This window comes from Felis catus, chromosome E1 (genome assembly GCF_018350175.1).
Source record: "Felis catus isolate Fca126 chromosome E1, F.catus_Fca126_mat1.0, whole genome shotgun sequence".
Taxonomy (NCBI): domain Eukaryota; kingdom Metazoa; phylum Chordata; class Mammalia; order Carnivora; family Felidae; genus Felis; species Felis catus.
This window is the reverse complement of record NC_058381.1, coordinates 54765255-54790034: the sequence shown is the minus strand read 5'-3', so window position 1 is coordinate 54790034 and position 24780 is coordinate 54765255. Positions and strand designations below refer to the sequence as shown.

Here is a 24780-nt window from a genome sequence, read left to right as displayed (position 1 = left end):
ATGGGTTGCCTTTTTGCTCTGTTGATAGTGTCTTCTGATGCCTCCAATTAAAACTTTTTCATGAATTAGGGGCACCTGGGTGGCTCAGTCGGTTAAATGTCTGACTTCAGCTCAGGTCATGATGTTACGGTTTGTGACTTCAACCCCCCATCCGGGTCTGTGCTGACAGCTCAGAGCCTGGAGCCTGCTTCAGGTTCTGTGTCTCCCTCTTCTCTCTGCCCCTCCCCTGCTTGCACTCTCTCTCAAAAATAAATAAACATTACAAAAAAAATTAAAATTTTTTTTTTCATGAATCCAGTCTATTTTTTCTTTCATTGTCCGTGCCTTTAGGGTCATGCTCCAGAAATCACTGCCAAATCTGACGTTGTGAAGTTTTTACCTTATGCTTTCTTCTAAGAGTTTTATAGCTTTAGGTCTTATTTTGAGGTCTTTGATCCATTTTTAGCTAATTTTTGCTGTATTTGCTTTTTGGTTAAGAGACCAACCTAATTCTTTTCCATGTAGATATCCAGTTTTTTCTTTTTAAGTTTATTTATTTATTTTGAAAGAGAGAGAGAGAACAGAGGAAGGGAGAGAGAGAGAGAGAGAGAGAGAGAGAGAGAGAGAGAGAATCCCAAATAGGCTGTGTGCCCTCAGTGCACAGAGCCCAATGTGGGGCTTGATCTCGTAAACTGTGAGATCATGACCTGAGCCGAAATCAAGAGTTGGTTGCTCAACCAACTGAATGACCCAGGTGACCCGGATATCCAGTTTTTCCAGCACCTTTTGTTGAAAAGATTGTCCTTTCCCCCATTGAATTACCTTGACCTTGACCTTATTGAAAATCATTTGACCACACATGTGAGAGTTAATTTCTGGACTCTGTTTTACTCTGTTGGTCTCTATGTCTGACATCATGCTAGCATCACTCTCTCTTAATTATTGTGGTTTTGCAGTAAGTTTTGAAATCAGAAGTGTGAGTCCTTCAGCTGTGTTCTTCTTTTTCAAGATCTTTTGCCTATTTGGGGCTTGAGGACATTCCATATGGATTTTTAGGATGGGTTTTTCTATTTCTGCAAAAAAAAATGTCATTTTTCAATAAGGGTTTTGTTGAGTCTGTAGATCACTTTGGGTAGTATTGACGTCTCAACAATATTAAGTTTTCCAATCTGTGAACATGTCTTTCCATTTATTTATTCCTTTAATTTTTTTCAGCAATGTTTTATAGATTTCATTATACAAGACTTTCATTTCTTTGGCTAATTCTTAAGGGCTTTTGGGGGGGATACTATTGTAAACATAATTATTTTTTAAATTTCCTTTTCAGATTGTCCACTGTCAGTTTTGATTTACAGAAAAGTTGTAAAGGTGGTACAAAGAGTTCCCATACACCCCTGCTATGGTTGGAATGGTTATGTCCTCCCTGAATTTATATGTTGACATCCTAACGCTCAGTGTGATGGTATTCAGAGGTGAGGCCTTTAGGAAGTGATTAGTCATGAGGAAGGTGGAACTGTCGTAAATGGGATTCCTGCCCTTATAACAGGGACCCCACGGAACTCCCAGCCCTTTCTACATGTGAGAACAGAGAAGAGGCACCATCTAGGAGTCAGGAAGCCTTGTCTATTTGTAAACTCTATGAAGTCAAGGCCACGATTGCCTTAGAGACTTCTGTAGTCCCAGGATTTAGAGAAGGTGATGTGCTTAGGCCAGGGGCGAGCAACCTGCAAACTACTTTAAGAGAGAGTAAATATTTTAGGCTGCAGGTTAAGGAGAAAAATCAAAGACATTTCGTAGATACTTATACGACAAGAGAAAAACATCCCCATTGTTGATTAGCGAAATTCAAAATATTATGCTGAGTATACTTTTTTTGGTAGGACAGGACTGTTGATGAGAACGAAATTCTCTGGAGGGGGGACAACACCTTGTTTCACTGAGACTCAGGATTAGTATTCTCTACTGTCAAAATCAGTTGCAAGTATTTTATTTTTAAAAAAAAAACCATTAAAAAATACAAAAACTGCGCTCACAGAGGCCATACATGGCAACAGGTCAGACTAAGCTCACGGGAGGTAGTTTGCTGGCTCCTGTGATAAGCAATCAATGCATTTTTGAAGGGGGGAAATTGAAATTTGAAAGGGAGAAGAAAGAAAAGTAGGTTCTCCTGACCTGGGTATATCCGTCAGGGGGCACCCGAGGCCTCTTGAATGCTGACGGCTCCCCCAACACTGTAGAGCCCAGAGACAGTGATATTGCCCCCAGTTCTTTGAAACACGAGACCCCAAAACGTTAGAGGGGGCGAAAGCACGGCACAGCACAGTTCAGGGCTCCTGGAGAGGAGTCAGCTTTGGAGAAAGGACCACGCGGTCGCCGCTCCACACGGGGGAGTTGGCCCTGAACGACAGACTCAAACGCACACCTGTTCCCGGCAGAGGCTCCCCTTACAGAGGGCCGGATGTTCATTACTTCCTCTCCGGGAGCAGGTTCCTGGGTCTGGGGTCAGTGCTGTTCAGAGGTGTTTAGAAACGCTAAAGGCTGCGCTGGTGGGCCAGGCAGGCAGAACACGGGCATGCTGGGCACCGAGGCCCTCTCACCCCACCCCTTTCCCTTGGTGAGAGATTGGTGCAGGCCAAGGCAGGAATGTGGGGGTAAGCGGGTGACACACGTGGGGACCCAAACCACCCTCAGCTGTGCATCCCCACGTGGCCTCCTTCCCACTTCATGCAGGGCCTGCCTGCAGCGCCGGTCTCTCTGCAGCTCCCAGAGACAACGAAAGCCCCCAAAGTGAATCTCATCTGAGCACTGAACTGCAGTTACCTTTAAAGAAAGAATCAGATGGGGGGCGGGGGCGCCTGGGTGGCTCAGTCGGTTGAGCGTCTGACTCTTGATTTCAGCTCAGGTCAGGATCTCAAGGTCTGTGGGATCGAGCCCCGCATTGGGCTCTGCGCGGGCAGCACAGAGGCTACTTGGGATCCTCTGTCTCCCCCTTTCTCTGCCCCTCCCGTGCTCGCTCTTGTGTGCTTCTCTCTCTCTCAAAACTAAAGAAACATTTAAAAGAAATCAGATTGGTTTCTCCACTGCTTCAAGCCTTTTCCCCGGTGCTCTTGGTTTCCTGAGACGAGGGAGAAAGGTGACTCTACACGGGGTGGGGGAAACATTCCTATTTGAGAAACGCCCTAGTCCTGATGCTCAGCTTTGAGGGATGCAGAGTTCTGAGTCTGGCATGTTCTGTGGTACACAGCCCTCTGTATCACACCTCAAGTGCTCCCAAAGGATGCATAATCTACTCCCTTCAGGAAGTTCCTTGCAAGGCAGTCACTTCTGGGAGCCTAGCTGCCGAACACAAGGGTCAACAGTGGCACAGGGCCACGGGCAGAGAGCTGGAGCCTGCCCTACGAAGGCTACAGAGCATCTCAGTGCCCCAGCCCAGAGGGATCGTGAAGTTTAATTAACAATTCACATAACTATCTGGGACAGTCCTCAGTACACTGCAGGTGCTCAATAAATGCCACTACTTATTACTAGCAACATTAAGAGCACTGACCTTCAGGGGGAACTTGGGAGAAAGACTGGGGCAGGGGAGACAAGGCCTGTCCTTGGTCCTGAAGAGTAGCTGGAGGCCACACGAGAGGTCCTGTGACATTCCTTCAATAGTCCTGTCTTGGGGCGCCTGGGTGGCTCAGCCGGTTAAGTGTCCGACCTCGGCTCAGGTCATGATCTCACGGTTCGTGAGTTCGAGCCCCGCGTCGGGCCCTGTGCTGACAGCTCAGAGCCTGGAGCCTGCTTCGGATTCTGCGTCTCCCTCTCTCTCTGCCCCTCCCCCACTCATGCTCTGTCTCTCAAAAATAAACAAACATTAAAAACAAGTTAAAAAATAACGTTCAAGAAAAAAATCATCCCGTCTTTCAACCCTTGCACTGAAGTCACTGAAATCTGCCGAGAAACCCTCCCCACCAAAACCCAGCTGGAAGGGAGCGCTCGGTGCCCCGTCACTCCCGCAGCGGAGGCAGTTAGACGGAGTGCATGCTTTAGTACAAGTGGTTTATTTCTCCCCAGGTGAGGGCGCACATGTACCAAGCAGAAGTGTGCCCACCTGGCTCCTTCAGGAACCACCCGAAGGATTCTAGTTTAGTTTACATGCATTAAAAACAACTCTACAGTTGCCAACCACAAAATGTTAAGAAGCAACATCTTGACACCGCGGAGTTCCTATCTGCGTACGACGTGGCCCCACACAGATATATTTACGGTACACGGGATGTCGAGGTTAACGCAGGTAAGACAGGAGTCCTGGATGCCCCGTGGCTGTTTTGTCCTGGGGCCGGGGCTGGGCGTGGACAGCCACTCTGCTGTGAGTGTTTTGATGGGAAAGTGGCTCTCCCCAAATGGAAATGGAGCCCTGGTTCCAAGCCACGCCTCCCCACGCCCCTGGCTTCGGGTGGGCAAGGCTGTGGGGGTTCAGTGTCTCGCACTCTGCGTTGACAGGAGATTAGAAGCACCAGAGACCCTAACCCTGGATCCTCAGCAGGCAGGATGGTGGGTCATTATTTCCTCCTGGCCAACAAGCTCCTTCTCAGCGAGCAGGTACATCCCAGGACAACAGGATGGGTCCAGGGTTGGGGGGATTAAAGAGGCCCGTCTCAGGTCAAGACACAGTGGTCTCATTTTGCTGAAACCTTTTACCGCAAACTTGCTCAAAGGGAGGGGCAAATTCACATGGGCATTCCCCGGAACAGGGGACTCTGGTCAGCTGTCCCTCTTTGCTTCCTTCCTGTTTTAAAGGGCCTCCTCTCCGACTGGGATGAACCCACATCCCCATCGAGCAGCAGCTCGGGACAGCGTGTCTCACTGATCTTGTACTTTGTTTCAAAACCCTCCCTCCCTGCAGATGCTTAAAGACCTGGCGATGCCAGACAAATCTGCCGCCGGGGGTAAGGAGTGAGCCCCAAGTCTCCTGTAAAAACTGGATGTGCTGTGAGTTTCAATTCTTTGGATAATCAAAGTATTTAAAACACTGGGAGAAAAAAAAGTTAAAGTCGCTTTCAAAGTGTCTATTAATACCTGAGACTATCCCTACCTGCAGCGAACGAACTCACAGCATCGATTCTGGAATGGAGAGGCGGGGAAGGGTGCAAAGGATGAGCAGAGAGTGGCTGCTGTTACCCACACTGCCCCTGGCTCTCACCTACGAGGAGCCTACGAGGGACGAAGCTGTGGTCCCCCAGCCCGGGGACCACCCACCACACAGCCTCTCCAACACCTTCCCTCTGTGGTCCAGGGAGAGTCCGTCTGGTGGCTCCGGGGCACTGATTTGGACAGTGTCTCGTCTCATCAGGGACATCACCTCCCTTAGAGGCATCTCCTGATCAGCTCTTCCGTTTTTATCCCCGGGAAAATGCCGCCCATCAGTGGGCAGCCGAGAGGAGAGAGGGACTCAGGGAGGGTGGTCACCCGGACTTCCGGCCGTGTTAGCAAGAGGCACGGTCCTGGCAATGAGAACCATACAGCTCTCAGGTGGTGACGCCCGACCCTCCTCACTGCCGCTCCCCAACTGGCGAGGGTGGGATGTGGGGGTGAGCAGAACGAGGCTCCCCGCTTCGGCGTGGCGAAGCACCTGCGGGCGTTTCCGGTGTGGACAGGAGGGCAGAGGAGGGAGAGGCTGGCCCGAGTCACGGGTCTTCTGTCCGCCTGGGCCTTTGGTCGGGAATCTCAGCCAAGCCCGGGCTGACTCTCCCTGCTTCTCTGCAGCCCCAGGAGCCTGCCAATCCCGTGGTCCTGCGTCCAGTCTCCAGACGCCTTTGGTTTCTATTGAAGAAATGCGTGCGTTGGCATTAATTAAAAACCAAAACAGATCAAGGAGGCAGGAACCTCTGCGGAACGCGTGTTAGGCTGGAAACTCATTCCCGTAGTGCCTCAGGTGCTCATCCGCCACGGACAGGTAGGTGGCCCTCATGCTGGGAGAATACTGTGGGAGAGAGGGGGAGGGGACGAGTCAGAACAGGGTCACCTGTTACAGTGAAATCAGACCGTACTAGCAAAGGGGCCGGGGCTTCTCAGGGAGCAGGGGCCGGGCCAGTCTTTATCTCAGGCATCGTGGGGACTGGCCGACACCAGAGTAGCTTGGGTAGGCTTCACTGCTGGCCATGCTTCCAGTCCCGGGGCCATCAGGACGTCTGGCTTCCAGCATCAGATGTGAGATGTACACACAGACCAGCCACCCTCCCTCTGCTATGGCTGCCACGTCCACTCCAGGCCACACCACCGCCACTGGGGACAGCGTCGGGGTGCACCAAGGCACTGGGGAACCTGCCTCCTGAGTAGCTGAGGGCACAGGCCCAGAGATTCAGAGACCCAGGTTCAAATCCCAGTTATGCATTTTACTCATCCCGTGACCTTGGCTGAGGCTTTCCAACCTCTGCGAGCCTCAGTTTCCACATCTGCAGTCAGGGACCTAAGAGCACCAGGCAGTAACCGTGCAAGAACAAGATGCTGCGAAACAGGCAAGACACCTCACACAGCGCATCTCACACACTTGGCCCAACGTTACAAACACCTGGGAGCCTAACAGTTCCTGATGCTCGGGCCACGCCCACCAGTTTTGTTTTGGTTTTTTTTTTTTTTTGAGGTAAAACCCACATAACAAAATTAACCACCTTCAAGTGCCACCAGCACTTTTTTTTAAAGTTTATTTAGTGTTGAGAGAGAGAGAGAGAGAAAGAGTGAGAGAGACCACAAGTGGGGGAGGAGCAGAGAGAGAGAGGGAGACACAGAATCGGAGGCAGGCTCCAGGCTCTGAGCTGTCAGCACGGAGCCCGACGCGGGGCTCAAACCTACAAACTGTGAGATCACGACCTGAGCCGAAGTCGGACGCTTAACCCACTGAGTCGCCTAGCGGCCCCGCCATCAGCATGTTTTCAAAAAGCTCTTCCAAATGCAGCCAAGTCGGAGAAGCAGTGACCTAACACAAAGTGTGCTCAACGGACGTTCGTTAGCGACTGCTCGGGGAGCACAGGCCTCCAGCTGGGGGGTGGCAGGGATGGGTGCTGGGGCTCTTTAACCCAGCAGTTCTTAACCATTTCGCAACGTCTAAGACATTTCTGGTCATCACACCTGGGGGGTAGGGAGAGTGGGCAGAGGCCAGGGATGGAGGTAAACATCCTACAGCGCCCAGGACAGCTGCCCCCCACAGAAGGACCCAGCCCGTCAGTAGAGTGGGGGAGGAAGCCTGCTTCAGACTGTGGGGGCTTCTCCAACCTGCAGCCCCAGCTTTCCCCGTGAACCCATTAGAAACGCAGATTTCCCGAATCAGAAACGGGTTGGGCCCAGGATCAGGGCGCCTGGGTGGCTCAGGAGGTTAGGTGTCTGACTTTAGCTTGGGTCATGATCTCACGGTTCCTGAGTACGAACCCTGTGTCGGGTTCTCTGCTGTCAGCGCAGAGCCTGCTTTGGATCCTCTGTCCCCCTCTCTCTTCCCCGCTCCCCTGCTCTCTCTCTCTCAAAAATAAACATTAAAAACAAAAACAAAACAAAAAACAGGCTGGGCCCAGGACCCTGTGTTGCAACATGTCCCCCGGGAGATTCTGATGCACACTCGAGTCTGAGCATCTCCCCCTCGAAGCACTGTTTCCCGAAGTTCCTTGATGATAAGGATCACCTGGCTGCTTGATGCACTTAGAACTTCCCAGGTGCCTTCCCTGGACAGTCTGCGTCAGTGAGTCTGGACTGAAGTCCTGGGATCGGTATTTTTCACAATTGCCTGGGTCACCTGTGTCCGTCAAATCAAGGACACGGTGCCTGAGAGGGAAGCAGGGATTCCTGGAAGGTGGATCCTGGGGAAAGGCACATTTCCAGCCAATGGAACAGGCTGTACCTTCGGACTGTCTTGCTTGCTATCACCCCGGGCAGTGAAATCCCCATCTGTCCCAGAGCTGGAGCTGGCAGAGGGAGGGGTGCATCTATACGTCAAACTCGCCATTAGCCGAGTGCTGATGAATATTTGGAGCAGGCACAGGGGGAGGGCAGGGAGTGGCAGGTGCGAGGTCTATGGCGGTGAACGTCCACACACGCTGGGGGTTCCTAGGTCGGCAGCGCCTGTAGATGCCTCCTCGTGCCCCTTGCCACTTGCACGGCAGGAGGTGGGGGTCGAGCTGGGTAGGCTGGGTAGCCAACTCCGCCAAAGCTCTAAGAGGCCCTAAGCAGGTCTTAATTCTAGGGAGGAAGGTGAATTCTGTCCTTGAGCCTTGCAAATAAAGTCAGCCCTTGATTATCTCTGCTAATGGCAGGGAGAGTGGCCCGGATCTTTCAAAACAGAAGGTAATCCCCAAATCATTTTTATTTGGCATCACAGCGCACGGACTAATTCCTCATTCCCAGCAGCAGATCGCCCCTAATTATGTTTCGCTGAGATTACAATTAATATCAATCTGCATTCCTGGGTCTACAGCAGCTGGTAGGAAGAAAAGGAACCCAGGAGGCTTCTGGGTAGAGAAAGCCAGGTTGAGATTTAAACGGTGCCTACTCTGAATGCGGGCTTCCACTAGCCCGCGGTCCCTCCCTGAGGACCCCAGCGAGAGCTAGGCCTGCGTCTAGGGCTGTGCCTAAAAGGACGGCAGGTGAGGTGCTCTGGGCAAAAATAGCAAGGCGGGGCCGTGGGCGGGGCGGGGTTTCTCAATGTCCCAAAAGTGGACATTTGGGGCCGGATCATTCTCTGCTGGGCTGAGCAGCATCCCTGGCCTTTGCCCACTAGGTGGCGGTAGCACCTGCTCCCCTCCCCCACCACCCCCAAGTTGTGACAACCCCAAATGCCTCCTGACAGGCCAGATATCTCCTGGGGGCAGAACTGCCCCAGGGCGAGCCGCTCAAAGCTATGGTTCAAGTGCCACCTGCTGCACAGGACTCCCTCGGATCCCACACAGCAGCAGGGACAGGTCCCACCTCCAGGTCCCAAAGCACTTATTACAAGAGCCGCGTTTTTGAGACCTTCCCGCTGCAGGTTATGCACTTCCTGAAGACCCGGCTGGGTCCCCACCTCTCCCCTGCCACCCCCCCCATCCCCCCCCGAACAGCACTGTGGTTTCCACCGCAAGCACCACCTGTGTTTGGGGCTGACTCGCTGGATATGCGCGTGTGTGAGCACCAGGACCCGGGCGTGTGTCATTGGCCCCGTGTCCTTGGGTCCCCAGCAGCAGCCGCTCTAGTTTACCGGCTGGATGGCCCCTTCCAAACCCCCTGAATTAAAATGCCTTGTCCAGGGGCGCCTGGGTGGCTCCGTCAGTTGAGCATCCGACATCGGCTTGGGTCATGATCTCACGGTTTGTGAGTTCGAGCCCCGGGTCGGGCTCTCTGCTGTCAGTGCGGAGCCTGCTTGGGGGATTGTCTGTCCCCCACTCTCTCTGCCCCTCCTCCGCCTTGCACACGCTTTCTCTCTCTCTCTCAAAAAATAAACATTAAGAAAATAAGTAAATGCCCTCTCCAGCCAAGTGGAAGCAAGGGGCACTTTAACAGACACCGGGCTCAAGAACTGTGTGCTGCAACCCCACCCATCACAGACTTCCGGCCTTGCTTTCCACTCGCCACCCCGGCCCCCCATCTCTTACAGATGCCGCAGCTTGTGGAGAAGGTGGCGGCGGGAGGGAGCGGGCGGGACGGTGGAGAGTAGGGGTGGAGCAAGCGACGCCCTCTTAGAGCATCTACGCACCACACAGACACGCGTTTACAGTGACTGAGTCCTCCAACGCCCGCCACCACCGTGGGGTGTGTGCTATTATCATGCCCATTCTACGGGTGGGGAAACTGAGGCACATAGAGGCGAAGTGCCTGTCTAAGGCCACAGAAGTCAGAAGCAGTGAGCTGGTGTGAACCCGGGCACCTGGCACAGGAGTCTGTGTCCTTGGATTCCACGGTCTACTGGCTCTACTCGAAGTGATCTATCTGTCTCAGCCAGGATTCCTGCGGCCCCCACACTTCTCTGGGAGAGGACAGAGCCTTTTCTTTCCAATATGCACCCCCTCACGCCACAGGCTCCTTTCCCGATGCTGAGTCTCGGTCCCCTGGCTGGAAGCGGGAGTGGGCCAGAGGCACAGGCCCCACTCAGGTACCAGCTGAGCGGGGTTAAGGAAGGCTGGTGTCTCAGACATTGCACCGCGGGGCTCCACCCCGCAGCCCCCGGTGAAAGGCTAAACACCATCGGAGAGCAGAACAATTTCCTTGGAGCAGAAAGGGACGCTCTCTCTTACTTACATTATTTCGTTCAGCAAACTTATCACTGCAAATTATTTCTCTGTCCCTTTGAGATGCATATAAACCTTTTTAACGGCTAAACCAGGCTCTTGCCAGCTTTGCAACCCAGGAATGTTTTCTTAAGAGCCCGACGCGGGGCTCGGACTCAAAAAAACCAGGCTCTTGCCAGCTTTGCAATCCATTCTTAAGGGCCTGGGAGCCACCTCTTTGGAAGGTAACCATCAAGGACTGCCCCCATCTCCGTGGCAATGAGCGACGCTGAGGGCCACCCTAACTGGCATCCATTCGGGATGGACTAGTGTGACAGAGGCGCTGTGCGGTCCTCTTGCCCGGGGACAAGCGTGCACGGGGGTGAGGCTGTCTGGCTACATGGGGGTGAGCTTTCCGTCTTTGCAATGTCTTTAGCAGATTGCCAGCGATGTGCTTGGCAGTCTGGGTTTAATGCTTACTTAGTAACAAAATTGTTTCACTTTTTCTACCTTCGGGGAGGGGATTCACCAGGTTGAGGGGAGGTCTTATCTGTCATCACTTCCCCAACAAGGGCCTAGCTCTGACTTTGCCCGGGAGCCCAGGTTACCGTGGGAGGAGGGGAGCCTCTTCCGATGAGTGGAACGTTCTCGTAGCGTGGGTTACCGCCGAAGAGCATGGCCTGGTTCCTGCGGGCCGAGAGGACAGCTCAGGACAGGGAGGCGCGGGGGTGGGGGTGGGGGCACTTGGATTTCTCCAGGAGGGGCCCGCGGATGCACATGGGCAAGCATGGGGTGGAAATGGACCTGGGGGAACTGTGGGCAGGAATATAAGGGAAAGAGCCCTCAGAGAGCCCAGGGGAGAAGCTGCGGGTGGGGCACCAGGAGCCAGGAGCAGCGTGGCCCAGAGAAAGGCAGCTTCTGGGCCCTGCGATCTGCCCTGAGGGCAAGGCTTGGCATCTACAGGGATGCATGTGTACTGGGGTGGCTAGATGGCCCCGGGGGCCTTCCCACCAGGCACCCTCTGGCTGCAGCCGGGGACCACGGCTGGCCTTGGATGTCTTCCTCCCAACCCGGTTCTCTGGTACCCAAATGTCCTCCAGATCCAGCTCCCCTAGGGCTGGGGCGGGGGGAGGGGTGGCGGTGCTGCCCCAGCCGCGATGTGTCGAGATATGTACAGGGGGAGCCCTGCCGTACATGTATTCCGAGACTGGGGCGTTGGAGATGGTCTGTGCTGGGGGCTGCAGGCTGGTCTGGCTGCCCAGGCCGCTGCTGTAGCTGCAGAAACTTCGAAGTTGCCCCCGAGGGGGGTTGTGAGCGGCGATGCGTCGGGCCTGGGGGTTGAAAGGGTCGTCACCGTCGATGTCATCGTAGTCTCTGTCCCTAGAACGACATACAGGACACGGCCGGCCTTGAGGGCCTGGACTCGGAGGCAGCAGGGTCCCGGCCGGCTTCCCAGGCTTCGCTCCCAGGACCCTCTCTCGCCACAAGCGTGTGTCTCCCTCAGGTTCCTGAAACACACGGTCTTCAGGCCTGCCTCACACAGATCACTCCACCTGTTCCCAGCTTCACATCTACCTCCTCCAGGCAGCCCGCCATGCTGACCCCATCACACTGATCCTCCCTGCCCTGCTTCCTTTTGTCCGATCTGCCCACAGGCACTGAAACACCTCATCTCTATCTGCTTCGTGAAAATGTAGGTGCCCCACTACCGGGGCTATAATCTACCCTTCTGGGTATTTTGGAAGCGCCCCTCCAGCATCCAGAGCCCTCATGATCTCGCGTCACAAAGCCCTTCAGAGGAAGAGAGGACGAGGAAGGGGCGCCAGGTGGGGGTATGACACTGTCACCATGCTCTCGGCTCCGCTCCTGCCCCGGGCCCTTGGAACCTCCTTTTGGGGGTCTGTCTGGACTCTCAGGGAAGCTTCTGCAGAAATCCAGCCAGCCTGTTGGGGCTGAATGCCTCGAACCCCTGCGGCCATCGTTCGGCCCAGGTTATCGGCTCTGGGCGCAGTCACAGAGCAGAGCCTCCTGCGGGCTCCCCCAGGAAGCCCCCTGGCAGCCCACCTGGTGGTAAAGTGCTTCCAGGCCCGCGGCCCCGCGCAGATCATGGTGGAAAAGGCCAGGGCGGCCAGGAGGGAGAAGAGGCCGAGGTAGAGCAAGCCTTCGATGCCGTCGTAGCAGATGCCAGCGAGGGCGTCCAGGTAGTCCTGGAGGAGGAGGAGGAGGGACACGTTGCTGGAAGGCGGGTCAGGGCACGCCTGGGGTCTGAGCTCACTTCTGGTGGCCCCTCTCCCCAAGCCTCGGCCGGGGATCGTCTCTATCCCGAGCGCTTTTTGTACAGCCACTAAGGGTCCACACTCTGGAGCCCGACAGAAGGGCTTTTGGGGTTCACTCTGTAAGCGTCTGCTGACCGCCTACTGGGTGCTAGGCACGCGAGGGTCGGGGTCGGCTGCGAGCAAGACAGACACGGCTGCGGGGCGGGAGAGCCAGAAGACAGGAGACATTTACGCTAAGACCAGCACGGCCAGAAGGAGTGGATTGTGCCTTGAGCAGATGGGGGAAGGGGGCACGGGTGACGTGTTCGGGAAAGAGGAAAAAGGGCCAGAAGGAGACGGGATGGGGGGGTGGGGCGGGCGCCAGTTCCCGCTAGGCTTTGCAGGCAAGTGAGGAGCTTGCTTTTTATCAGTAGGTGACGAGATGCGAGAGAAGGGACGCGACCCAACGGGCTTTTTACAAAGACCACTGTGGTTGCTGTGTGTGAAAGGTCATGGAAGGTCAGGGGGCGAGAAAAGGCTGGAGACCAGTTAGGAGGCCACGGTCGTCACCCAGGGGAGCAGGGCGGTGCTTGGGTCGTGGCAGAAGCGGGGAGGGAGAGAGAAGTGGACAGGTGCAAACCTATACTTGAGAGTCTAGATGCTAGGATTTGCTGAGGGATTGGATGTGGGTGGTGCAGAGGGAGAGAGGGTACGTGCCAACGTCCAAACCCAAGCCTTTGACCTAACAGCCTGGAAACTTCAGTGAGCCACTTTACAAATACACACGCATATAGGGGCGCCTGGGGGGCTCAGTCGGTGAAGCGTCCGACTTCGGCTCAGGTCATGATCTCACAGTTCGTGGGTTCCGGTCCCACATCGCGCTCTGTGCTGACGGCTCGGAGCCTGGAGCCCGCTTCGGATTCTGTGTCTCCCTCTCTCTCTGCCCCTCCCTGCTCGCACTCTGTCCCTCTGGCTCTCTCAAAAGTACATAAACATTTAAAAAAAGATATCCATATATAAATATCTATCTGTCCGCACACGCACAGTTTCCTTTTCTATAAGACTGCCCACGAAATAACACGTATTTGACAATTTTTTTTTTTTTTTTTTGAGACAGAGAGAGACAGAGCATGAACGGGGGAGGGTCAGAGAGAGGGAGACACAGAATCCGAAACAGGCTCCAGGCTCTGAGCTGTCAGCAGAGAGCCCAACGCGGGGCTCGAACTCACGGACCGCGAGATCGTGACCTGAGCCGAAGTCAGCCGCTTAACCGACTGAGCCACCCAGGCATCCCCGTATTTGACAATATTAACCGTGACAACTGAATGGCTTATGGGTACAGACTGTACGGAACAAGGGTGCGCAGAATCAAGGGCTCACTACGTGGAGCTGTGATCGTTATAGGACTCTCCGTGCTAAATCCATATGGAATGTGAGAAGTGTCCACACACCCTGGCTTAGTGCTTGGGGGAGGGGACTCATCCCCCCCCCCCCCAGAGTGTTCCCTGCATTTGGGGCTGTGTGATATGCCAAGTTCTTGGAGAGGCAACCCTGGAAATGAGCAAGGAATGTTCACTTGCAGCCGGGGAGATGGACGGTTGACCAGATGGCCGGGGAGTCTGGCCGATGGAGAGTCTCTACGGGCTGCTCTCTGGGAGAACGTGGCCGGCGGGGGTGCCCCCGTCCTGCTTGCCACCTTGCCACCCAGGGCCCCCCCCCCCCCCAGCACCTTGTGCAGCCCTCGGCAATCCAGCATGGCTGTCAGCTGGTGAAGGCCGGACTCCGATGAGTTCAACAGGAGCTGGATTCCGAGCAGGTCTTTCTGAAGCAGGAAGAGGCAAACACACGGACAGGCAGAGAGACGGAGAATGAGCGGTGGGGGAGGGCTTGTGGATAAAACCTCAGAGAGCGGCGTGTGCAAAGAGGCCTTTAGAGCCAGAGGGCGGAGGGGGACTAGACCCCTGGGGAGGGGAGCGCTCTCCACAGCCTGGCTCTGCAAAGCCATGGGGTCCAGGAGGGGGAGGAGGGGAGAAGGGTTGTCGGGGTCCAGCTGGGGCTCCCCCTGTTCCGGCACGGATCCGGGGGGAGGCAGCCGCCTTACCTCCGCCGTGGGGAAGAGGGGCACGGCAAACTGTAGCAGACCGGCCACCTGGATCTGCATGGTGGTGAGTGAGCGCTGGAAGATGGTCAGTGCCTGGCCAGGAGAGACCGCAGCCCTGCCGTGAGACTCCCCTTCCCAGGCGCTGTTCCCCGGCAGTCCTGCCCCCTAGCGTCCCTGATCCCGGCCCTTCCCCTCATCCCTCAGGTTTCGCGGGAGCAGCACGGTCCCCTGGCTTCCTGCTACTCAAGGTGTGGTCCTCGGATAAGCGGCATCGGCCTCGCAATGAAGCCAAAAGCACACAGCCACCTACACCTTACTGGTCGGTGTTGGGGCCTGGGGTCAAGGGGGGGCAGTAGGCAGGGCGAGGACGGGGCTGGGTGGGCATACCTGCTGGAAGGGGCTGCTTACGCTCTGACTGCAATATAGGTAGTAACGGGTCACCTCTGCAAGGCAAAGGCGTCGGCATCAGGCAGGAGCTCACAGGTGACCGGACCGTCATCCATCCTCAGTGGCCAAGCCAACCCCCAAACTCCCAAAGGAGGGCGCTTCTATGAAATGGCCCAGAGGTCCAGCTGGACCTGAGGTTGGGGGGTGGGGAAGGGTAGGGGACTACAGGGCCGAAAGGTACGGTTCGCCGTAGGCCTGGTCTGAGTATTTAGAGCCGCTCTTGACAACACAGGGCCCGAGGTGGGGGGGGGTTACCTGTGCGGATGTGGTCCTCTGTGATGTTCAGGATGAAGGTGTCGGGAGCTGAGCAGAAGTCACTGGTGCCCTGAGCCAGAGAGAGACGGGAGGGTGGAGGAAAGTTACGACACCGGGGTCCCGGCTGGAGTCAGGCACCCCCGGCCCCAGCCGCTCGGACCCCTCCGCTCAGTCCTGGGTGGAAAGCAACAGGCAGGAGCCAACTTCCCCGGGCCTGAATCCTGGCTCTGCCCCTTCCTAGCCCGGTAAGTCTGGACAAGTGACTTACTCCTTCTGTGTCTCAGCTGCCTCGTCAATAACACGGAGAGAAAAACGCTATCCACCTTAAGAATTAATCTATGTAAAACACCCCGGGTGTTTAATGACCCTGGCTTGGTCATTAAGCATCTGACTTGGCCCAGGCCGTGTAGCCTTGGTGTCATAGTGGTGAGCATAGTTGCCTTCCATTAAGCATCTGACTTTGGCCCGGGGCCACGACGTCACAGTTCGTGAGTTCGAGCCCCGCTTCGGGTGAGCCCCACATCTCTCTCCCTCCCTCTTGCTCTCTCTGCCCCCCATCCACTTGCACCCTCTCTCTCAAAAAATTAAAATCGATCCATCAATCCAACACCCAGAAAAGTGACTGGCGGACAGCCAGCACTTGGCATTGTTACTGTTCTTTATTTCTCAGTGCCTGGGATGGACCTGAGGGGTTCGTGAACCTGCAAGACATGTGATGGGGAGTTCCTGCACCACGGCCATTGCTGACCTCTGTTGTAGTTTTGTCTTGCTGTTACTAAGCCCCACATGCTTTTGGGGTGTCAATCTATGAAGCGTCCCCCAGACTCTCTTCCAAAAGGATTCTGTTGGCATCGGACCCATCTCTGAGCCTTTGGGTGCGGGTTCTGCTCAGGATAAGATGTGAAGGGGGGGGACGGAGAGTTAGACTACGGGGCTCCAGGCTCTGCCACTGACAAACCCGAGGGCCTGGGCCCCCCAGCATGGCCCGGAGAGGTGACCGCTAAGGGCCCACGGACTGTTTGGGGCAGGCCGGGGGCCCTGGGAGAGGGAGCGGCCAGGATGGCATCCTCTGAGCCAGGCCTTTCCCAGGTCCAGCCTGGGGGTAAGGTGTAGCATTGGGTAAAGGAGGCTTCCCCTCTTATAGAGCAGTCAGAGTAAGCTCTGGTCCTCCAACCTGTTCCTAGGGGCTCCCCTGCTCCAGGGAGTGCTCCCCGAGCAGGGACCCATCCCCACGGCCCCCGCACTGCTGGTGCCCTGCCCTCCTTCAGGAGCAGCTCCAAGCTGGGGCTTCGTTCATTCATTCACAGAGTCAATAACTACTTATAAAGCACCTATCAGATGCCCTGTGCTGCTAACACTAGGCATGAGTATAGTGGCCAACTGCATCGTGGTATTTACAGGCTTTGGGTAGGGTTGGGGAATAAGATGCCCCTTTACATTTTTTTTTCTTAATGTTTATTCATTTTTGAGAGAGAGCGCAAGCAGGGGAAAGAGAGAGAGACGGAGACACAGGATCTGAAGCAGGCTCCAGACTCTCAGCTGTCAGCAGAGAGCCCGACGCCGGGCTCGCACCCACGAACTGTAAGATCATGATGTGAGCCGAAGTCAGACGTTCAACTGACTAAGCCCCCCAAGTGCCCCTAGATGCCCGTTTAGATACGGAGCTTCCACAAGGACACATCTGTACATGTCCACGTGCTCATGTGCCCACACACAGCCACGTGCTCAGGACCCTGGGAGTATTACTCTATATGCAAATCACTAACATGTATCAATCAGACTGATTTATTACTACCAATCAGAGCCACAGCACCAGCAGGCCAGGGGGTACCCCTACCCGGTCACTGGAGTGGCAAAGAGGGAGGAGCCAGACCTGAGTGGGGGATGGGAGGCCTTGGGAAAGATAGAGTGAGGCTGCCATCTTGGCCTGGGTCACCTCTGCCCCGTGCAAAAATATGGGATCCAAAAGGGGACAGGAGGCCCCCTCCCAGCCCACTCAGGCCTGCCTGCTCTTCAGACCCGAGTGAGGATTCAACTTTCCTGTCCAAGGAGACCAAGGCCCACACGTGCGTTATTCACACAGTGGGGATGGGGTGGGGGGAGGCAGGGGGCACTGGGCACGGGTGGGGACTGAGCACCGGAGAAGCCCAGTGTCCAGCCCTGTTGAGGCAGCTCTGGAGAGCACAGGTGACGGTCTGAAGGAGTCCCCCGGTGCCCCTCGCCTGATGACACAAATGCACAGCAAAGCAATGGCGGCTACTGCTTACTGAACATTTCCTGTACACCCCCCCCCCCCCCGGGGGTTAACCAGCCCTTCTTCTTCTCTGGAGCAAGTGCTATCCCTTCTCCCCATTCCACACTCGAGGAAGCTGAGGTCTGGGGAGCTTCAGTAACTTTCCCAGGGGTCCTGTTGGGAAGGGGTGAGGGGGGGCCGGCCTCCCCCGGGGTGGCGGGATTTGCAGGGAGTGTTCTGCTCAGATGCCCACTGGCGTCACCCAAAGCCCAGAGCTCAGTTCCCCCAAATTCTACTCTGAGCAGGTTCTCGGGGGGTGGGGGTGGGGGTGGGCAGAGCTCCTTCCTGAGGGAGGGCCTCTCTCGGGACAGGGAAGGGATGGGGAGGGAGGCGCTCGGCGGGGTCTGTCCTCGGCCCCACTGGCTCAGAGAAAGGCGGCCTCCCGGGGCAGGGCAGCGGGACCACACAAAGGCTCCCACAACAGCCTGCCTCCCGCGCATCACCCTGCTTCCCATTACCATGCAGCAGGGCCCGCAGCCCGCTCAAAGGCGCATTCAGCTCCCTCACAGCACTCCCTCACACAGGCCTGACTCAACAATTGGGGAAATGGCCTTTCTCGCCAGAACTGGCAGCCCAGGGCGCCCAGCTGGGGGATTAAACTGCCTCTGGTCTCCCCGAACACTGAAGCCCAGTGCCAGGGAGAAGCCCCCGCTGGGAGGGAGCTGTCCCCCAAAGGGCAGCTCATGGCGGCAAGATGGAAGCTTCCGCTGCTTCCAGAAGGCAGAGGCTGCCCAAGGGGCAGGATGGGCCCCCGGAAAGCCTGCCTTCTGCAGTCTCCCTGTGCTTACAGTTGTCCCTGGAGGAGAGGCTGTCGGCCAGGCAGCTGTGCATGTGGCTCGGGCCAACAGCCACTCCCCTGGACTATGTACCCGCTCAGCTCCTGAGGACATCAGAATGCTCTGGAGCAGGACCTGGGCCCTCCTATCCTGCCCTTCCCTGCATCTGGAGGGGACCCGGCCCTCAGGACATAGGCTCCCATCTGCTTTTTCTCTCTTATGCCCAAAGTGGACACCGCATGGTGGGGGCAGGGAACAAAACAGGAGACACGCACCTCCTCTCCCTTCCGGACAAGCTCTGCCAGAAGTTGCTATGAGCTAAGCAGCACCAGGGGCCATTCATACTGTGGGCATCACGGCAGCGAAATGCCCAAAGCTAGAACGACTAGCCGGCCCCCAAGTCCCTGGGCAAGGCGTGAGTTTGGGGAGAGGGCTTCCAGAAGGTGCCCTTGACCATTCTTTTATCCCCAGGTAGCTAGGGCAGTACAGACGCAGGTCAGGGCCTTAGTTTGTGGCCCCTGAATCAGGCAGGGATTCCCTGAAATCCCCCCGTCAATCCTGCCTGCCCCCCCCAACTCTCACACTTACACACACACACACACACACACACACACACACACACACACACACAGCAATGCACCTCCATGGCATCCGTTCACACGAGGTCACAGTGATCTGCCTACAAGTCTTTCTTCTGCAGGCTGAGACCATGTCAAGAGCAAACATCATGTCCTCCTGGTTTCTGCATCCCTGGGCACCTGGCACGAGATGCCACAGAGCCAGAAAGTCGGTGAACGAATGATTCATGCGCACAGCTTAAATTGAGCGTTAGGTGTGTTTAAAGACCAAGCATACCTACACAGGAAGCTTCCCCTACCTTGTGTGTTTCTTTTTAGACATTTTCAGGCACCACATCCAGAAACATACACCATTGTGTTTTAGGCTGTGTGTGCGAGTTCAAGGCAACGGGCCGGAAGGCAAGCTAAATGCCACATTCCACATTCCCGATGCCCAGGGAAGCTGGCCAAGCAGTGTTCTTCTGAGGCCGGAGGCTTCTCCAGCCTGAGGTTGAGATCCCGCCCATCCCCACCAGACCCGGTTAGTTCTTCACACCCAGAGAGGTCGCCTGGCCATCCCAGCTTGGCCTTACTAGCAGCGGCTGGGATGCTGGAACGGGCCAGTGGGGAGGGAAAGGGATCAGGCATCTTTTCTTGGTTCTGCCCCTAAATACCTCATGACCTTGGGTGAGCCTCTTCCTTTCTCTGGGCCTCCGTCCCCCCGGGAAGGGCAAGGGGGCCGGTGAGGATGATCCAAGCTCACTCGGTTCAGGGATTCTAGGTCAGGGACAGAGACCAGAAGCTGGCCCTGCCCTGGGGGCTCTGGGCACGACACATCGACATGCCACCAGACAGACAGTCCTGGTCGGACCACCCACCTCCCCCCAACCCCGAACTCACCACTGCTGCAGCCGTGTCGGCTGCCAAGGACGTCCAGCTGAGGAGCAGGGCCAGCACCCCGCAGCACAGCATCCTGGGAGAGGCACAGGCACAGGCTGGCAGGCGGGAACACTGAGGGCTGTCACCCCACCAATCTCCAGTGCCCTTCCTCCTCGCCACCATCCTGTTGGCCCTGAAACTCTTGCAGTGGCCTCTAATACCAGCCCGCTGACTGCTGGGAGAGATGCATGGAGGCCGGACCCCTGGGCCGAACAGGGGACCCCTAAGCCCCCCCACCCCCGACAAATTGCCCCTGGCCAGAGGCAGAGTACGAGCCGTGAGGACACAAGCTACGAGGAAGTGTTGGTTAGAGACGGCAGAGGCTCTAAGGCTTGGGCCACATTCCTTCAGCTGTTCAGCAGACAGACCCAGGGACGGAGGGGCCCAGGGAGGAAAGCCCAGTCCTCACTCCGTGTCCAGATGGTAAGTCAGTGGCTGCTGTCTCCCTCGACTGGGGGCTGAGGAGGGGTCAGAAGGTGGCTTCAGGTTCTTGCTCCCCACCACACCCTCCGAGGCCGGCCAGGCCCCCATCTCTCTCAGACGGTGGCACCGTCATCCCTGATGCTTGCCCGGCTCTCTGGCCCACAGACGGGGATACTCACGAGGCCAAGAGTCCCCTGGAGCGCCTGGCCAGTCCCAGGCAGGCGACGAGGCAGATGAGCAGGTCCAGGATGAAGAGGAGGAGGTAGGAAAGCCATCTGGGTGGACGGGTTGGGACGGTCAGGGGGAGGTACCACCCCACCAGGGTCACCCCACCTTAGAAGCCTGCACGGCAACCCCAAGCCCCCCCTCCCGACAAATTGCCCCGGGCCAGCAGCAGAGCACGAGGCTGTGCCCCCCTACCCTGGATAGGAAGCACCAGTGTGCGCAGCAGATGGGCTCTTCAGGGGCTCCCGGGGCTGCACCCCCCAATTCTCCCTGGACAAAGGGGCCACCCTCCCCCGCCCAGGCCGGGGATCTAAACCAGCACTGACAGCCAGAACTTTCTGCAGTGATGGACACGTTCAATCTCTGCACTGCCCACTGTATCTGCCCCTGCCCACGCATGGCTCCGGGGAACTCGAGATATGGTTTGGGCAGCGGAGGAGACTCATTTCTAACCTTAGCTGCTTTTGATTAAATTATATCCCAGCGAGAGGCCCCTCACTGGACAAGGCAGGTCGCCATGGTCTCCCTGCAGCCCCCCAGCAGGCACGTCTTTGGACCCCGGTTCCTGCTGCTTCGAGCACTCTCACCAGTGTCAGATCACAGCTAACATTTGTGTCCACAGATCTAAGAAAGCCGCTAAGATGCCGCTTCTGTGATGAGGGCTCAGCCTGGCTTCCCATCGTCCCGGCGGCCTGGGATGCACCACTTAGCACAGTTAGGTTCATGTAAGCAATATTTGTGCCATACCCTGGGTTTAGTGCCAGGGGTGCCTGAGGCGGGGGGCTCATTTCTAGACCACCAGGGAGCTTAACAGGGGGCAAGGGAGCCCCAGGCCGGGTCATCCCAGGGCACCCCTCATTCCTCAGGCCTTTTGCTCCCACCCAGGGCTGCACTGACGGGGACAGGCAGTCACACACCATTTGGGAGACCCTGACAAGCTGCCTCCCTCCTTTAAGGCTCAGTTTCCAAACCTTTACTGCAGGAACCTTCGTCTCTCAGGGCTGGATGAAAAATTAAATGTTCACTAGGGGCGCCCGGAGGGCTCAGTCGGTTGAGCGTCCAACTTCGGCTCAGGTCATGATCTCACGGTTCGTGGGTTCAAGCCCCGCCTCGGGCTCTGTGCTGATGGCTCAGAGCCTGGAGCCTGTTTCGGATTCTGTGTCTCCCTCTCTCTCTGCCCCTCCCCTGCTCATGCTGTCTCTGTCTCTCTCTCTCAAAAATAAATACAACATTAAAAAAAATTTAAATGCTCACTAAATGCAAAGGTTAATAAGGCATGTCATTGAGGGATTTCAAAGTCCCTGCTTTCCTGCTTCTCCAAAGCATGGGCTGAGGAATCCAGAGCGTCCAAAGTCCAAAGGCACTGATCCAATCCTAAGCAGAGCCCCCTAGTTCCTTTCGCTTCCAAACAGGATCCCAAGGGGGTCCTTACAACTGAGCGCCAGCCTCACCTAGCAGCTGAGGGACAGACAGAAGGGGCTTCTCCAAGCCCCCGCAGCGGGAACGCTTTTGATCATGATTATTTCTCTTGATGCAACAGGCAGATAAACTCATGGACCCCCTCCTCTCCAGCAATGATTTGCTGCTTCACCAGCACCGTCAGGAGGCTGAGAACCCGTGTGAAGCGTAGGTGGGAGCGGACTGAGCTGGAAGAAAGTGACAGTGGCTTCCAGAGGGAGGAGAGAGCATGCTGAGGCCACCAGGCAGCCAAGGGCGCTTCTTCCCACCTCTGGGAGTGGAGGCTGAGTGCCGAGAAAGGGGGCTCATCAAGACCCCTGACTCCCTGCACAGAGACGTACAGCAGCCTCCGGGCCTCCCAGGACTGGAGCTGGGGTTTTGGAGCAAGTGCAGGGCCCTCCCTCCACCAACGAGCCAGTTTCCTGAGAGTCGGGACAGGAAGGAATCTCAGGAACGTCACATGTGAGGACCCCATTCTGCAGATTGGAAAGCAGACAGAGGCCCGCAGGAGGAGAGCCTGGCCCAGGAATTCTGGACTCTCCACATCTGTGAGTCTCCCCGCAAGAGACATGGCCAGGCATCTCTCAACATCCTGGTTTCATGTTTCAGTCCTAAAGGTTTCTTATTACCTCTCTCCCTGCTCTGCACATCAGCGGAAATCAGGTTAGGATCGCTTCTGTCACCCTCCATGATCGTGTTTCAATGTGTTTTCTCTGTATCCGCACCTCGTGTTGTAAGGAATTCCTGGAAATAGCTCTGTGGGGCGGATGTGTTTTCCCAGAGGGGCCCAGCGGTGATCCGGGATGTGTTTCTAACCAAGAACTTGGCTCTGGAAGGAGCTACCCGGGCTCTCACTCCCAGAGCTCTCCCGGACCCGGCCTCCGCTGATGCCTTGGTCACACCCCTTATAAGCCTCTCGAAGAGGCTTGGCTTTTTATGGTCTCCAATACTTGGCCAGGCCGTGGCTACAAGTGCTAAAAAATATTTGCTTAGCTGGATGGCTGTGCTTTAGAACCATCTGGAAAGAGAAGATGAGGAGTCTGTTCAGAGGAGAAAGCTGATTAGGTCGAGGAATACGTCCTCTGTTCCAGGGAAGTTGAGGCAAGGGAAGAAATGGGCAAAGAGCAGGTGAAGGAAGGAACAGAACACGATGGTTTCCGGGGGCCATGCACGGGTGCTAACCTTGGACTAGGCCTTTTCCACCTCAGCCTGAGCAAGGGGGCTGGGGATCGGGGGTCAGAGGGGACCCTTCGGTCACCCACACTGAAACAGGTGATAAGCTTCATCATGATCTTTCCTCCCTTTTTAATGAAATCGTCTTAAAAAGAAGCCCCTTTCGATACGTAAACTCTGACTTATTTCATCTTTGTCGTTACCGAGTGCCCACACGAGGCCCTTGGGTGTACAAGGTCCTGTTCCAGATCCACTCACAGAGAACGGCAGGGTCAAAGTGGACACCCGCTTTCCACCTGCCCCTGAGCCCCCCTGACCAAGGTTCCAAACGTTGGGACAATGAATGGCCCTCAGGTCACGGGACTAATCGGATGCCGCTGTTTTAGGTCACGGGTCACAGCCAAGGCCTTAAGAGTCGGGAAGTTTCTGTGGCTTGGGAGAATGGCAGTTTTGGATGTGAGGAAAAAAAAAAATTGGTGGGAAGCTGGATCCGTGATATCCTGGGGATGCAGGGGCTGGGTGGGCTGCAGGGATGAGTGGGGAGCGCCAGTGGGGGCTGGGGATTTCATGCGTTTCCGTTGACAAGGTCTGGCTTTATCTTACCCCAGGGGAAGGGAGAGCCCTGGACTGGAGGTCCCGCCAGAAGCATATCCTCTGTGTTCTTATTAGTCAGTCCGGGGTGGGACTTTCTCATAAAGGAGAAATGAATCCAGAAAACTGGTGTAAATTGTGCAATGGGGCGGTGGGTAAAGGCTCTGACCTAATGCCTTGAGGGGGAACCAACACATTTGGGGGCGGGGGTGGATCCCAAGAGCTGCTGTTTGCTCTTCAGGACTCATTTATTCATTTTGACCCAGGGCCTCCCTCCGTGCAAGGTGCTGGGCCCTGGCAGCACAGCGAGGCGCACTTTGTGAGTGGAAGACTCGGGCGGGGAGCTACCCAACGCCAAGACTGCCGCCTCCTTCCTTGGCTCTCCCCAGAGTGACCTTCACTAGATGCTGCACGTAGAGGGAGGCAGCCGGTCCCTGGTCAGCTGGCCTGTGTCCAGTGCCTTCACTCGGGATGGGGTCTGGGAGGCAGGGGAGACACAGACGGACGCCCCAAGGTTAGATGACGTAGGTATGAGTTTGTACAGCTGGGTGTGGCCAAGGTGGGGTGCTGCCCCTCAGCCCCCCAGCCCTCAGGTTCTGCATTAGTGAAGCTAGGGCATCTCTGCCTTTGCTAAGAAGTTGCCATGAGCGGGGGGCGCCTGGGTGGCTCAGTCGCTTAGGCGGCCCAACTTCGGCTCAAGTCAATGATCTCACAGTTCGTGAGTTCGAGCCCCGCGTCGGGCTCTGTGCTCTGACAGCTCAGAGCCTGGAGCCTGCTTCGGATTCTGTGTCTCCCCCTCTCTCTACCCCTCCCCTGCTCACGCTCTGTATCTCTCTGTCTCTCAATAATAAATGAACGTTAAAAAAAAATTAAAAAAAAAAAGAGAAGTTGCCATGAGGGGAAGCTCTATGCAGGCGGATAGGCCACCGTCTCCCTGACCCCCTGCACCCCTGTGGCTGAGTCTGCGGGTGTAGGGAAGCCTGCTCCAGAAACCCTGGCCGGCGAGGAACCTATAAAGCCCTTATGTCTTACCCAGCACCAGCCATGGAGAATGCTGGTCCTGGAGGAGTCCCTGGAGGCCAGGCCCAGCCTCCAGC

The 24780-nt window shown here is 56.2% G+C and overlaps 1 protein-coding gene and 1 long non-coding RNA gene across 4 annotated transcripts in view; one reads left to right on the top strand and one right to left on the bottom strand.

Annotated features, from left to right (window-relative positions):
• Positions 1-4006: 4006 nt before the first annotated feature.
• The window catches only part of TTYH2 (tweety family member 2), a 38193-nt gene continuing 17419 nt past the window's right edge, over positions 4007-24780 (bottom strand). For all 3 annotated transcript variants that reach the window (XM_003997129.5, XM_019818194.2, XM_019818193.2), the window contains 10 exons: positions 20416-20511; positions 19775-19847; positions 15249-15318; positions 14934-14989; positions 14547-14639; positions 14175-14267; positions 12255-12397; positions 11385-11570; positions 10799-10877; positions 4007-5947 (listed from right to left, as the gene is read on the bottom strand). In XM_003997129.5, coding sequence (XP_003997178.2) covers positions 5867-5947; positions 10799-10877; positions 11385-11570; positions 12255-12397; positions 14175-14267; positions 14547-14639; positions 14934-14989; positions 15249-15318; positions 19775-19847; positions 20416-20511 — 970 coding nt within the window. In that variant the 3' untranslated portion in view covers positions 4007-5866. The remainder of the gene's footprint in view (positions 5948-10798; positions 10878-11384; positions 11571-12254; positions 12398-14174; positions 14268-14546; positions 14640-14933; positions 14990-15248; positions 15319-19774; positions 19848-20415; positions 20512-24780) is intronic.
• On the top strand, positions 20864-22606 carry LOC123381894. Its single transcript, XR_006589450.1, has 2 exons — positions 20864-21186; positions 22002-22606. It is a non-coding gene; the product is annotated as an uncharacterized LOC123381894 (long non-coding RNA).